At 38.3% G+C, this 14,950-nt stretch overlaps 2 protein-coding genes across 2 annotated transcripts; both read right to left on the bottom strand.

The window, feature by feature from the left end:
• Positions 1–3,344: 3,344 nt before the first annotated feature.
• Positions 3,345–4,954, bottom strand: LOC130053607 (uncharacterized). The gene is made up of 2 exons (XM_056160965.1): positions 4,828–4,954; positions 3,345–3,634 (listed from the first exon to the last, which is right to left on the bottom strand). The coding sequence occupies exons 1-2, from the start codon at positions 4,952–4,954 to the stop codon at positions 3,345–3,347; spliced, it is 417 nt and encodes a 138-aa protein (XP_056016940.1).
• A 6,435-nt stretch (positions 4,955–11,389) lies between these two features.
• On the bottom strand, positions 11,390–14,511 carry LOC125675023 (outer dense fiber protein 3-like). The gene is made up of 5 exons (XM_048912480.2): positions 14,385–14,511; positions 12,656–12,763; positions 12,339–12,440; positions 12,034–12,245; positions 11,390–11,898 (listed from the first exon to the last, which is right to left on the bottom strand). The coding sequence occupies exons 1-5, from the start codon at positions 14,437–14,439 to the stop codon at positions 11,653–11,655; spliced, it is 723 nt and encodes a 240-aa protein (XP_048768437.2). The 5' UTR covers positions 14,440–14,511; the 3' UTR covers positions 11,390–11,652.
• Positions 14,512–14,950: the final 439 nt, after the last annotated feature.

Below are 14,950 nucleotides of genomic sequence, written 5' to 3'. Positions count from 1 at the left end.
TTACTTACGACTACATAAAAATTATGTAAACATTATTTAATGATGTTCAATGGGCCTTTGTCAATTATTGTAATTGTGTTTGTGCCAATAAATATTTGTATTTGTATTATAATTCCTCCAACTGTTTACATAAATCTCATAAACTACAACATAAACAAGACAGTACTATTACAATATCACAGAACATAGACATATATAAGATCAATATATCATAAGTATACTATGCATTAAACAGCACCAGAGTAGTGGTCAAACACAGGACTTGGGTTCGGAACACACACACACCCCTCCCCTGGGTAACCTCCCCTGAATAACCTACACGAGTTGGTTTAATTTTTGTTGTTGTTGACTATGCATGCCAACAACATCTCACATACCCGTAAAGTCCAAAACAAGCCTCTCAAAAATACCCTCACTTGATAATACCCAGCGAGAGTATCAAAACAAGCCTCTCAAAAATACCCTCACTTGATAATACCCAGCGAGAGTATCTCAAAAATACCCTCACTTGATAATACCCAGCGAGAGTATCTCAAAAATACCCTCACTTGATAATACCCAGCGAGAGTATCTCAAAAATACCCTCACTTGATAATACCCAGCGAGAGTATCTCAAAAATACCCTCACTTGATAATACCCAGCGAGAGTATCTCAAAAATACCCTCACTTGATAATACCCAGCGAGAGTATCTCAAAAATACCCTCACTTGATAATACCCAGCGAGAGTATCTTTTTTAAAATTATTATTAAAAGAGCTTATTTTAGACCACATGTACATGTAACCATGCAGTAAATATAATAGATTATTTAAATATACAGCTTTTTACACTAAACATATAAATGATTATAAATGACAATTTATGCATTTGATACTCCAGTATGAATATATTTCTACCATTATAATGTTCAATTAGCGACAAACACAGCAAATACAATAGTCCCTGTACCAACGTCTATTGTTTGATTCAAAATGGTTAAAAGAAACAAAATATTCAGTTATTAAATTCCAATCCTTTGCATATTCATATATTAAAAAATGCAACTCATATGTTGTCGATTTAACTATTGGTATGACCAGTTTTCGTAGTGTTTCTAAAAGAAAATGGCGAATCTTTCATATGGATAAAAATCATTTACAAAATCATAAAATCTTGGTAGATCATTTAATTTGCAAATTTTAGCATCCGATAAAGACATGGATACATGTACATACATATTATTATATGATATCAAGGTTGACAATAACCGTGTAAAGAGTGGAAAGACATTAATCAAAAATATTTTTCCATAAAGCCCAGATTGTACTGATTTTTTTTATATTACAATTCTTTACAAATATATAACGGTTAATTTCATGTTTCATCTTAGTATATTGTAATACACATCTTGTAGGTACGTTAGATATTGTTAACAATCCAAAATCAGTCTAAGACCATTGTTCTGATGTGTATGAGTTTAACATAGGATCGTTTGATTTTTGAAGAATATAGCTGCACGAGTTTTTATAATCGTCACATAGGCTTTGACAAATTCTACAAATGGGTAGAGGACGAGATCAGCCGTGGGTATCCGATGGCGAGAAAGCCCATGCAGACCAATTCAAGATGTTGTGAGAGGATGTTGTTGTGAAGTTCTGCTTTGTCTTGTACCGGTGTTTTCTAAGAATGGATCTCTAACATTCTCTAATCCAATTCTCAATATCCTTGTACTGTCCAGGCCAGAGGAATCTATCCCGAAGTAAATCTAACATTTTCTCTCTTCCAGAATGTCTCATGTTGTGTAAAGATCTCAATACATGACCTACTAATCCTGAAGGTACAACAAGCTGATTGACAATCTTCTCATCCACTTTCACTTCTCCGTACAGAATGTTGTTGACCACCTATTGTTTGTCAAAGTTCCTGTACAAAATGGTGTCTACAAAAGATCTAGATAGCTCGCTCTTCTTCGGCTTATATCCGTCATAAATGCACTGTATCCAGGACAATAATTCGGCCTATATCTGTCATAAATGCACTGTATCCAGGACAATAATTCGGCCTATATCTGTCATAAATGCACTGTATCCAGGGCAATAATTCAGGATCATCGTGCTGCGCTTTCTCGATGTCAATCTTCATTATTCCATGTGGATCTTGTAACTGAACCAATGGTTGTTCTGAGGTGGAAATAGTTTCTACGTAAGGTGTGGTTTGGGACTTGCTGATTATGCTAATTGAATCTGATCATCTGCACTGTTTGGTTCATTTAATTTGGATAATTTGCTTCTGCATTGTTCTTGCTTGGTCTGTATTTGGTGTCGAATCATAGGCAGATAATGCTGCGACCCATATATGGCCTGTTGCGTCTAAAATGGCATTGGAAAGGATGTAGGTCAGTGGGCTGTTGTCCGTAATATCGGCAAACTTTGATCCATGTAAGTAATCCTTGAATTTCTCAGTGATGGGCCATTTCAAAGCTAAAAACTCTAGTTTATGGACAGGGTAATTTCTCTCGGTTGATGTACGGCCTCTGCTAGCATATCCAATGACTCGCATCATCCTTGATAAAGAATGGTTCTAAAGCCTTTTGAACTAGCATTAGTATGGAGTTCAAATGGAATTGTCATGTCTGGTTATCCAAGTATAGGTGGTGATATCAAGTGCTGTCGCAGAACTTCAAAAGCCTCTTGTTGTTCTCTACCCCATCTCCAGCTGACTGAAGATTGTTGTTTCCCTTTCTTCTTTGACGACTGTGGACTGGGTGTTAAATCTGTCAGTGGTCTGGCAAGTTTGGAAACATTTCTGATGAATTTCCGGTAGTACCAATAGAATCCTAGAAATTTCCACACCTCTTTGGGTGTTCTTGGTGTTGGCCATGCCTATATTTTATCCCCTTTATCTGGATCTGGTCTTATTCCCTAATGAATAATGTATCCGACATACTGAACCTTAGTCTGGTAAATTGGCACTTAGATGGAGACCGTTTTTAGATGGAGACCGTTTTAATCCTGAATTCTGTATTCTCTGTGGAACTATCTCAAATCTTTCGAGATGATTCTCAAATGTCCTAAGAATACAATAATGTTCTCCAGGTAGATAATGCATATTCAAAAGTTAAGATAAGCAAATATGTCTTTCATCAGTCGTTGATAGGTAGCAGGGGCATTGACTAACCCAAATGGCGTTCACTCATACTAAAAAAATCCCAAGTTGTCCTACAATGAAGGCGATGCGCTCCTCGTGGTTCCCCTCTATCTCGATCTGATGATATCCACATATAACGATTGCCATACAAAGAGTCTAAGATGTCATCGATTCTTGGAAGGGCATACGCATCCTTCACTGTCATCTGATTCAACTGTCAATAGTCGATGGACATCCTGAGCTGACCATTCTTCTTCCTCACTAACACCACGTTACTGGCCCATGGCGACTTTGAACGTCTGATCACACCACTAGTAAGCAGTTGCTGGATATGGTTCCTCACTTCGTCAATCATGCTGAGTGGAATCTTTCTGTGTCGCTGTTTGAATGGCACAGGATTGGTAAGTTCATTCTGATGTTTCACTCGAGCAGTGAGTCCAATATCCTCATCATTTTTTGAGAAGATGTCATTAAAGGCCCTGGTTAACTGAAGTCCTTTCTGGAATTCTGTTGCATCCAAGTTGCTATCCTATCGTCTATCTTGATCTTATCAATAATGTCAGCATCCGACTATCTATCTTGTATTGCTTATAGGAGTTATGAGATTGATCACTGTTCGTTATCTTCACCTTTATAGGAGTTATGAGATTGATCACTGTCCGTTATCTTCACCTTTATAGGAGTTATGAGATTGATCACTGTCCGTTATCTTCACCTTTATAGGAGTTATGAGATTGATCACTGTCCGTTATCTTCACCTTTATAGGAGTTATGAGATTTGATCACTGTCCGTTATCTTCACCTTTATAGGAGTTATGAGATTGATCACTGTCCGTTATCTTCACCTTTATAGGAGTTATGAGATTGATCACTGTTCGTTATCTTCACCTTTATAGGAGTTATGAGATTGGTCACTGTTCGTTATCTTCACCTCTATAGGAGTTATGAGATTGATCACTTTCCTTTATCTTCACCTTTATAGGAGTTATGAGATTGATCACTGTTCGTTATCTTCACCTTCTTAGGAGTTATGAGATTGGTCACTGTTCGTTATCTTCACCTTTATAGGAGTTATGAGAGTGATCACTGTCCGTTATCTTCACCTTTCATCCAGAAATTTCTGTTCCTTTGAACTCTTGTGGCTTTCTACTGTGACGGGCTGAAGTACACACAACAATGCTTTCGGTGAAACTGTAACTCTTCTAATTGATATGTTCGTCATGCGAATTGTCACTAATTCAGTCTTTTGGCAATCATACGTCATCCTCCTCCACATCTGCGTCATACTTAGATATCTTATTGAAAATAGATCTTAATGCCAAACTAACAATTCAACTTCATAACAAACGAAATACTTTCAGTTTTTCCATGTATTTGTAGCAATATTCCATTATTACCTGTTTATGGTGTTTACATAGATCTTTCAACTGATTTAGATACGCAATACACGGGCTTGTTCTGCGTATGGTCAGTTTTTAAATAGAGAAAGGCTATTGACAAACAAGTTGATGTTACAGGGGTTTCAACAGTCTCGCTTAAAGTCAACCTATCATTGGGTGAAATGCTGTCTGGCGTGTTTCATATTACCGGTAATTGTTAGGTCGTTCTTGGCACACTGATTTTGACTGCGGATGACTTCGTTTACCTGATCAAGATATAGGGCTCACGGCGGGTGTGACCGGTCGACAGGGGGTGCGTACTTCTTCTAGGTGGAGCATAACGGAAAGGTGAGGGCACCAGGCTATACTGCAGTGGTACTTTTAAAAATGTTCGTTCGGCATTGCCCCCAGAGACGTTATTTACACTTCCGCGGACACATGTTTCCATAGTTAACCATCTGTGGTTTTTCCTGGGCGGTTTTTAACGTCAATGATGGGGTTTAAAATTTAAACAGTTACTTAATTTTATTTTGACCGTTTCACACATTTGTCATGATGCATGTTATTGTCGTTCATAAGAAATTATGACATTGTTCATGCATTTGTATGGCGTTGCATAATAAACGATGGCTGCTTCAACAAGCTCGCCTGGCTGGTAGTTATTCTGTGTAGATTCAAAGTACGGGATTAAAGGTTATACCTATGATATCTCTCTCTGCTTTTGACTCAGAAGAGTCGCTCAACACATATTTCAAATCACAATGCATCTCAAACTCATCTTTATTTTCTGCTTGTGCATGAAAATAATTTTCCCCATTGTCCATAGACCTTCTACTGTGACATAACCTGAAGTTTGGAGTCGACATCGTCTGCCGGAAAGTTTCACCGAATTGCTATGACTGACTATATATTGTCCAATCAGAACATAGTAGGCGGAGCCAATAAATCAGCGCTGTCGCATGACTATTTCGAAGCAGTTGTAACAGGTGTCGCGGTCGGGTTAAATTTCTGATGAATCAATGGAAGACAAATTAAAACAGCTGTTGATGTTGTACAGTAGACGTTTTGGTTCATCCTGTTGGAATCTGGGTTAGAATAGGCCATCAGTACCCCTTGGTTGTAGTACAGTGCAAGAGGCAATTAAATGGGACGGTCCTTCAGATGAGACCGCTAAAACCGCTTACATGTCCAAGAATACAGACGATGTCGATATTGACAATAGCATGACGATATCGTGTCCTGAGTTATTGCTTACCATGTACAACACTGCTCTCCAATAACCAAGTATGGTGTCGATATCGACAATGTTTCCATGACGTCAATATTGACAGTTATAATTACCCATGTATGTTCTGAAGAGCCATTTATTCTAAATATAACTGGAAAATTTATTTTGAACAATATATGGTACTGTATTTGCATGTAACTATGTGTTCTGTAATCACTTCTTTCTTTATTTGTAAATGTATATGTACAGTATTTGTATATATTTTCATGCTGCCCCTTGATTGGAAAATATGTTCTATACAACAGTTTTCAAGGGTCATATACGATAATGATATAATGTTGTTTAGGGTTAGACGGTATATCTATATATACCATAACTGGTGGCGTCACATTTATGGGGACCGGCATACTAGAAGTGTTTCAATATATGGCACCATGCTACCAATGAAGTTTTTACACCCTTTCGTCCAGTATCAAATCTGATATTCTGATATACCAGGACCTGGGCTGCGTTGAAGATCGTAGCGGCTAACCTTGGAGCTAGGTATGATGGCTGATTTGTGCCGTTCTACTTTTTGTCGTCTTTTCATTATTTCGGGACGAAACGTCGCTAGATATCGTTCTGTTGTCTTTTTGCCTCGAAATAACAACAAATTGTAGAATGGCACAAATCAACCATCATACCTAGCCCCTCGACTACCCGCTACGATCTTCAATACAGCCCTGGACTTGTAGCTTAATTACTGCATCAATAGATATAACCCAAACCCAGTTTCTCTAAAGAATGCATAGCAAAGCAAAGGATGGTAGAAAAGTCAATGGAAATAATATTTACCACTGGTAAAATCATAAGAAACGCACATAGTCATGCTTTTTAGCTCACCTGAACCGAAGGTTCAAGTGAGCTATTCTGATCACATTTTGTCCGGCGTCCGTCCGTCTGTCTGTCCGTAAACTTTTCACATTTTCGACTTCTTCTCCAGAACCACTGGGCCAATTTCAACCTAACTTGGCCAAAAGCATCCTTGGGTGAAGGGCTTTCAAGTTTGTTCAAATGAAGGGCCATGTCCCTTTCAAAGGGGAGATAATCACAAAAATGCAAAAATAGGGTGGGGTCATTTAAAAATCTTCTTCTCAAGAACCACTGGGCCAGAAGAGCTGAAATTTACCTGAAAGCTTCCTGACATATTGCAGATTCAAGTTTGTTCAAATCATGGCCCCCGGTGGTAGGATGGGGCCACAAGGGGGGATCAAAGTTTTACATACAAATATATAGGGAAAATTTTTAAAATCTTCTCAAGAACCACTAAGCCAGAAAAGCTGAGATTTACATGAAAGCTTCCTGACATAATGCAGATTCAAGTTTGTTCAAATCATGGGCCCCGGGGGTTGGATGGGGCCACAATAGGGGATCAAAGTTTTACATACAAATATATAGGAAAAATCTTTAAAAATCTTCTTCTCAAGAACCACTAAGCCAGAAAAGCTGATTTTTACATGAAAACTTTCTGACATAGTGCAGATTCAAGTTTGTTCAAATCATGGCCCCCGGGGGTCGGATGGGGCCACAATAGGGGATCAAAGTTTTACATACAAATATATAGGAAAAATCTTTAAAAATCTTCTTCTCAAGAACCACTAAGCCAGAAAAGCTGAGATTTATATGAAAGCTTCCTGATATAGTGCAGATTCTAAATTGTTAAAATCATGGTCCCCGGGGATTGGATGGGGCCACAATAGGGGGTCAAAGTTTTACATACAAATATATAGGAAAAATCTTTAAAAATCTTCTTCCCAAGAACCACTGAGCCAGAAAAGCTGAGATTTATATGAAAGCTTCCTGATATAGTACAGATTCTAAATTGTTAAAATCATGGCCCCCGGGGATCGGATGGGGCCACAATAGGGGGTCAAAGTTTTTTGTTTTTTTTTGTTTTGATATAGTGCAGATTCAAGTTTGTTAAAATCATGGACCCCGGGGGTCGGATGAGGCCACAATAGGGGATCAAAGTTTTACATACAAATATATAGGAAAAATCTTTAAAAATCTTCTTCTCTAAAACCACTGAGCCAGAAAAGCTGAGATTTATATGAAAGCTTCCTGATATAGTACAGATTCTAAATTGTTAAAATCATGACCCCCGGGGATCGGATGTGGCCACAATAGGGGGTCAAAGTTTTTTTGTTTTGTTTTGTTTTTGATATAGTGCAGATTCAAGTTTGTTAAAATCATGGACCCCGGGGGTCGGATGAGGCCACAATAGGGGATCAAAGTTTTACATACAAATATATAGGAAAAATCTTCATCTCTAAAACCACTGAGCCAGAAAAGCTGAGATTTATATAAAAGCTTTCTGATATAGTGCAGATTCTACATTGTTAATATCATGCCCCCCCCCCTGGGGGTCGGATGGGGCCACAACAGGGGATCAAAGTTTTACATACAAATATATAGCAAAAATCTTTAAAAATCTTCTTCTCAAGAACCACTAAGCCAGAAAAGCTGAGATTTATATGAAAGCTTCCTGATATAGTACAGATTCTAAATTGTTAAAATCATGGCTCCCGGGGGTCGGATGGGGCCACAATAGGGGGTTAAAGTTTTACATACAAATATATAGGAAAAATCTTTAAAAATCTTCTTCCCAAGAACCACTGAGCCAGAAAAGCTGAGATTTATATGAAAGCTTCCTGGTATAGTACAAATTCTAAATTGTTAAAATCATGGCCCCCGGGGGTCGGATGAGGCCACAATAAGGGGTCAAAGGTTTACATACAAATATATAGGAAAAATCTTTAAAAATCTTCTTCTCTAAAACCACTGAGCCAGAAAAGCTGAGATTTATATGAAAGCTTTCTGATATAGTACAGATTCTAAATTGTTAAAATCATGGCCCCCGGGGGTCGGATGGGGCCACAATAGGGGATCAAAGTTTTACATACAAATATATAGGAAAAATCTTTAAAAATCTTCTTCCCAAGAACCACTGAGCCAGAAAAGCTGAGATTTATATGAAAGCTTCCTGATATAATGCAGATTCTAAATTGTTAAAATCATGGCCCCCGGGGATCGGATGGGGCCACAATAGGGGGTCAAAGTTTTTTTTTTTTTTTTTTTCTTTCTCGTTTTTTGTTTTTTGTTGTTGATATAGTGCAGATTCAAGTTTGTTAAAATCATGGTCCCCGGGGATTGGATGGGGCCTCAAGGGGGGCATCAAAGTTTTACATACAAATTTATAGGAAAAATCTTTTAAAATCTTCTTCTCAAGAACCACTGAGTCAGAAAAGCTGAGATTTATATGAAAGCTTCCTGATATAGAGCAGATTCTAAATTGTTAAGATCATGGCCCCCGGGGGTCGGATGGGGCCACAATAGGGGATCAAAGTTTTACATACAAATATATAGGAAAAATCTTTAAAAATCTTCTTCCCAGAACCACTAAGCCAGAAAAGCTGAGATTTATATGAAAGCTTTCTGATATAGTGCAGATTCAGTTTTGTTAAAATCATGGCCCCCGGGGGTAGGATGGGGCCACAATAGGGGATCAAAGTTTTACATACAAATATATAGGGAAAATCTTTAAAAATCTTCTTCTCAAGAACCATTGGGCCAAAGAAGTTCACATTTACATGAAAACTTTCTGACATAGTGTAGATTCAAGTTTGCAAAAACCATTGCCTCCAGGGGTAGGTTTGGGGCCATAATAGGGACTACGGTTTTACATGCAAATAGATATGGAAAATCTTCTGATATGGACCAAGGTGACTCAGGTGAGCGATGTGGTCCATGGGCCTCTTGTTTTTAGCTCACCTGAGCTGAAATCTCAAGTGAGCTTTTCTGATCACCCGTATTCCGGCGTCCGTCCGTCCGTCTGTCCGTCCGTCTGTAAACTTTTCACATTTTCAACTTCTTCTCAACAACCACTGGGCCAATTTCAACCAAAGTTGGCACAAAACATCCTTAGGTAAAGGGAATTCTAAATTGTTAAAATAAAGGGCCAGGCCACCTTCCAAGGGGAGATAATCAAGAAAAGGTAAAAATAGGGTAGGGTCATTAAAAAATCTTCTTCTCAAGAACCACTGGGCCACAAAAGATGAAATTTATATGAAAGCTTCCTGATATAATGCAGATTCTAAATTGTTAAAATCATGGCCCCCGGGGGTCAGATGGGGCCACAATAGGGGATCAAAGTTTTACATACAAATATATAGGAAAAATCTTTAAAAATCTTCTTCCCAAGAACCACTGAGCCAGAAAAGCTGAGATTTATATGAAAGCTTCCCGATATAATGCAGATTCTAAATTGTTAAAATCATGGCCCCCGGGGGTCGGATGGGGCCACAATAGGGGATCAAAGTTTTACATACAAATATATAGGAAAAATCTTTAAAAATCTTCTTCCCAAGAACCACTGAGCCAGAAAATCTGAGGTTTATATGAAAGCTTCCTGATATAGTACAAATTCTAAATTGTTAAAATCATGGCCCCCGGGGATTGGATGGGGCCACAATAGGGGGTCAAAGTTTTTTTTTGTGTTTTTTTTTTTTCGTTTTTTTTTTTTTTTATATAGTGCAGATTCAGGTTTGTTAAAACCATGCCCCCCCCCCCCCCCCCCCCCCCCGGGGTAGGATGGGGCCACAATAGGGGATCAAAGTTTTACATACAAAATATAGGGAAAATCTTTAAAAATCTTCTTCTCAAAAACCATTGGGCCAAAGAAGTTCACATTTACATGAAAGCTTTCTGACATAGTGTAGATTCAAGTTTGCAAAAACCATGGCCTCCAGGGGAAGGTTTGGGGCCATAATAGGGACTACGGTTTTACATGCAAATAGATATGGAAAATCTTCTGATATGGACCAAGGTGACTCAGGTGAGCGATGTGGCCCATGGGCCTCTTGTTTTTTTGTTTTTTTTTACGGTAACAAGCGCATTCTAATACAATAAATTAAAGCATTTTCAGTACTTAAGAATCAAATGAATAAATACAGATGCATGCGTGTGTGTAGGATGATAAACAGTTGTTTGGATTTGTCTTCCATGCATCAATAACTTAATTAACCCGACTGCGACACCTACTACAACACGCGACACCCACTACAACACAGACACTCGACGTTTTAAATATATACCGACTACGTAAAATCTTATATAAAAAGATATCCGATTATCGGATAGTCTAAGTAAACTAAAAATAATGATACTTCTGTTTGATAAACTTATTCACGGTTTCTTAAAATTTGCGGATTTGTCTAGACCATAAATATAGTGAGTATTTTCACGGCGAGTTACTTTCCCCCTTTAGAGTATTTTTATCATGGACGTAGTTTAATGAATTAAAGATATTGCAAACAACTATGATTGCATGTTTCACCTAGCTGTAAATGAAGTACCATAAATTCCATTAAATTTCCTTAATGTTCTAAAGCCTGCTGCGACACGGACCCTCTGTTTTTAAGGTCATATTCGAAAGACTTCAAGATGCCGAGTGTTTGGCGAATCACGTGACTTTGACTTGATCAATTACACGGAAATATGGCGACGAAAGTCAACACAAGGGAAAATTCAAACGAGTAAGTAAATTCTGTAACACCTTTATCATTAACTAATTGTCACATAACTTAAATCAACATTTGAAGAATATTCTTAGGAACAAATATATACTAAAATGGCAGTTCTTAGAGTGATAGGCAGAGAACAATTATAAATCTTAAAATTTCCATTCCGTGATAACAACCTAGAAGAGATCACTACACAAAGCAACATTGTTATTTTCAATCATTAATTTACTTAAAAACAACAATTATTATATTTACAAAAATCAAACTGCTATCCAATCTATTTCATTTGAAAAAGAAATTGTCTACTTAGGGACAAACAGTACGGCCGCACATATAGTTGAAATAATTCCCCCTTAATCATGCAATAAAAACGCAAGTGGACTCTGAGTAACGACTTCCAAATGAGAATTTGGGAGCCTGGGGGCGATAGCGCACTTTCTCTGGGCTGTATGCTCCAGGGCCGGGTTTGTCACTATCACCAGGAGGGTGGCATTTAGATCTCATTGTGTACACAGGAGCCATGGAGGTGTTCACATTGGGATTGGTGGCGGCGTACTTCCCGGGTCCAGGAGATTCGCCCATATCCACCAAGTAACCGCCGACCTAAAACGGTAAAGAATTCTGTAAGCATGTAAAATTATCAAAATCATTGTTCACAAACACAGCATATTCATATTGCAGTTTCTTGTGCATATTTCTATACGCTATAAATGAGAACTTATTTTATTGTAGACAAACCTTTGGGCGATCCACTATGACGCACACTGGAGCCGTGGACTTATGAAATTGTTTGTTGCCTAGTATAGGCGGTAACGTGTAGGTAGCGGGAGCCAGGATTGGATCCTTGCGACGCAGTTTAGTTCTAGTTCTGATGGTATACTGAGGGGCTTGAGGTTCGATGTTTTCAGTGTTGCATGTATAATGCCCGGGGCCAGGGGTTTTGGGAATATCTGAAATGGAGAACGTATACATGTACATAACAATACAAACAAAGTCCGACTCATACACACAAATCAATAATGACTACTGGTATCATAACATACTAATATCCTTCCGTGCAACCATTGTGTACTCGGGGGCAGCGTGCATTCCAGTTCTGGTCATCCTAGGATCCACGTAGTACGGACCAGGATTCGTGGTTTGGGCTGTAAGGAGACAGTGTTACGACGTTGGTTTCTTGTTTATGACACTACCTCTGCTGTTTCATTTTACTCATGATTAAAAATGTGGTGATCACAGGACTGAGTTGGCCTTCATGCGTTTTACTTCAAAAATTCTAATTCCAATACGATTATCATCACAAGAGATTCGACCCATCCTCTCATTGCATTGTCGACTCCTCAGCAGTATTGGGGTTTACCTCGTTCTAGTCGTTTGCCTATAGTGTAGGCAGGCTGCTTCGGTCTGGTGCAGTCATGAGCCTGATAACCCAACGTAGAGGGCAGTTCGTAACGTTCGGGTCCGGGTCCTGAAAAAAGCAAGAACGCACTGTATTCTTTATTCGGATATTAGTTAGAATGCAATGATAAATTGTTCAATATATGCCATCATATTCAATGCTGTTCATCACGTTATTGTGGGCATAATAAATACTTTCTTATTTTTATACATGTATCGCAACGGAAATATTACATTTTATCATATATGCATTTATTATGTATCCCCTACCCAGGAAATTCTTCTTCGTTTTCTTCTTCTCTAAATATTTGCATGTAAAACTTTGATCCTCTATTGTAGCCCCACACTACTCTCAGGGGTCATACTTTAACAAACTTGACTGAGTTTGCAATAAGTCAAAAATCTGCCATTTCCAGCCAAGAGGTTCTTGAGAAGATTTTCAAAGATTTTCCCTATATACTCGCATGGAAAACTTTGATCCCTTATTGTGGTCCCATCCTACCTCCAGGGGCCATGATTTTAACTTTTAAAGTCGAGCTATTTTGGCCCATTGGTTCTTGAGAAGATTTTCCCTATATGTTCGCATGTAAAACTTTGATCCCCTATTATGGCCCACCCTACCCCCGGGGGCCATGATTTGAACAAAATTGAATCTGCATAATGTTAGGAAGCTTTCGTGTTAATTTGAACTTTTCTGGCCCAGTGGTTGAGATGTTTAAATTGCCCCACCTTATTTTTACATTTTCGTGATTTCCTTTGAAGGGGCCATGACCCTTCATTTGTACAATTTGAATCTCCTTCACCCATGGATTATTTGTACCAACTAACCAAGTTTGATTGAAATTCGCCCAGTAGTGATTCTGGAGGAGAAGATGAAAATGTGAAAATGTGAAAAGTCTACGGAGAGACGGACAAAAGGTGATAAGCTTTCAGCTCAGGTGAGCTAAAACAAAATACTAAACCAGTAACTGCGATATCTGCTCATTGAAGCGGCAAGTATAACGGTGATCTGCGGTCAATGGAGCGGAAAATGTGAAAGCTATAAATATATTGTTTACACAGACGCAAAATGGGATGTTCACGTGTATAGCTGCAGCTCTCCGGAAAAAATATATGCTGACAGACCGGAGACAGTTCTGCAGCTAACATGTACCTGGTGTGTGTAAACAATAAACAGGAAGGCAACATATGCATTGAACATTTCGGCAGTTGCCGGAAATCTGAATTTAAGGCAAAACAACTTAGTTAGACCCCCCCCCCCCATCTCGATCCAGTTCGCCTCCCCAATGTCAAACACAGGCACATGAAGTATGGATAGGCTTATCTACATACCTCCTACTAAATGAAAAAAAATAAATAGGGCCTATAGAACCAAAGATTTGTCTAAAATATGTTATTTCCCGCCGATCACCTTCATAAGTCATTCTAAATCTGTAGTTAATATATACTTTCTGCAAGCTTTTGAGACGACCACTTGTGAGATACTATAAACAAACTGATCTACCGGTAATTATGATTTCATTTGGTGACTGTTGAGTACTGTTACTCTTACTGCACTACCATAACTTCATAAAGGCTCGAAAAATATGGCATTCAGTACTAGACCTAGCGCGTATAGCGGCCTAAACAATCGCTAAACTTCCCGGGAATAATTTGCTATCTAGAGCAGGGGAAGCAATGATCAGACTAACCTCTTTCCCTCACAGGTATCTTCTTTCTTATATTTCTTCCAGAGTTTACTGGCATCTTTTTAGATTTAGAGTTTATTCTTTGCTAATAATCTCCTCGATAAAATTTAAGAGATGGCGGGTGTAGATACTTCACGAAGTATCTATGGTGATGTAGTCTTGGTCAAATACACGCTTGATGGAAAACAGCGTCCTGTTGAGCTAGATTTTTAAAATATGTTCGGGTTGAAGTCCATGATATTGTTTGTTTGATATTGTTGCAGGGGTGGTGGTTTGTAAATGTATAAATAACCAACTCCTGGCTTAGGGTTCACAATGCAGTCATTTATTGTACGGTAAAACGAATAAGGATGATGAGGATGATTACATAATGTTGATTACAAAAATAAATGGCCCTAAAAGACAAAACAGTAACAATGAATATCACAGCGATTTACAATCAACAGAGAGTACATTTCAACCTTAAGAGTTATCTCCCTTAATTCAAAAATAGTAAAATATACTTTACTCAAATATTTACAGTTGCATTACAAATAATGTAACACTATGAAATTACATGTTTTAAATAT

The sequence above is a fragment of the Ostrea edulis genome, chromosome 3 (genome assembly GCF_947568905.1).
Source record: "Ostrea edulis chromosome 3, xbOstEdul1.1, whole genome shotgun sequence".
Classification (NCBI taxonomy): domain Eukaryota; kingdom Metazoa; phylum Mollusca; class Bivalvia; order Ostreida; family Ostreidae; genus Ostrea; species Ostrea edulis.
Note: the sequence above shows the minus strand (reverse complement) of the source record. Positions and strands in the feature narration are given on the sequence as shown.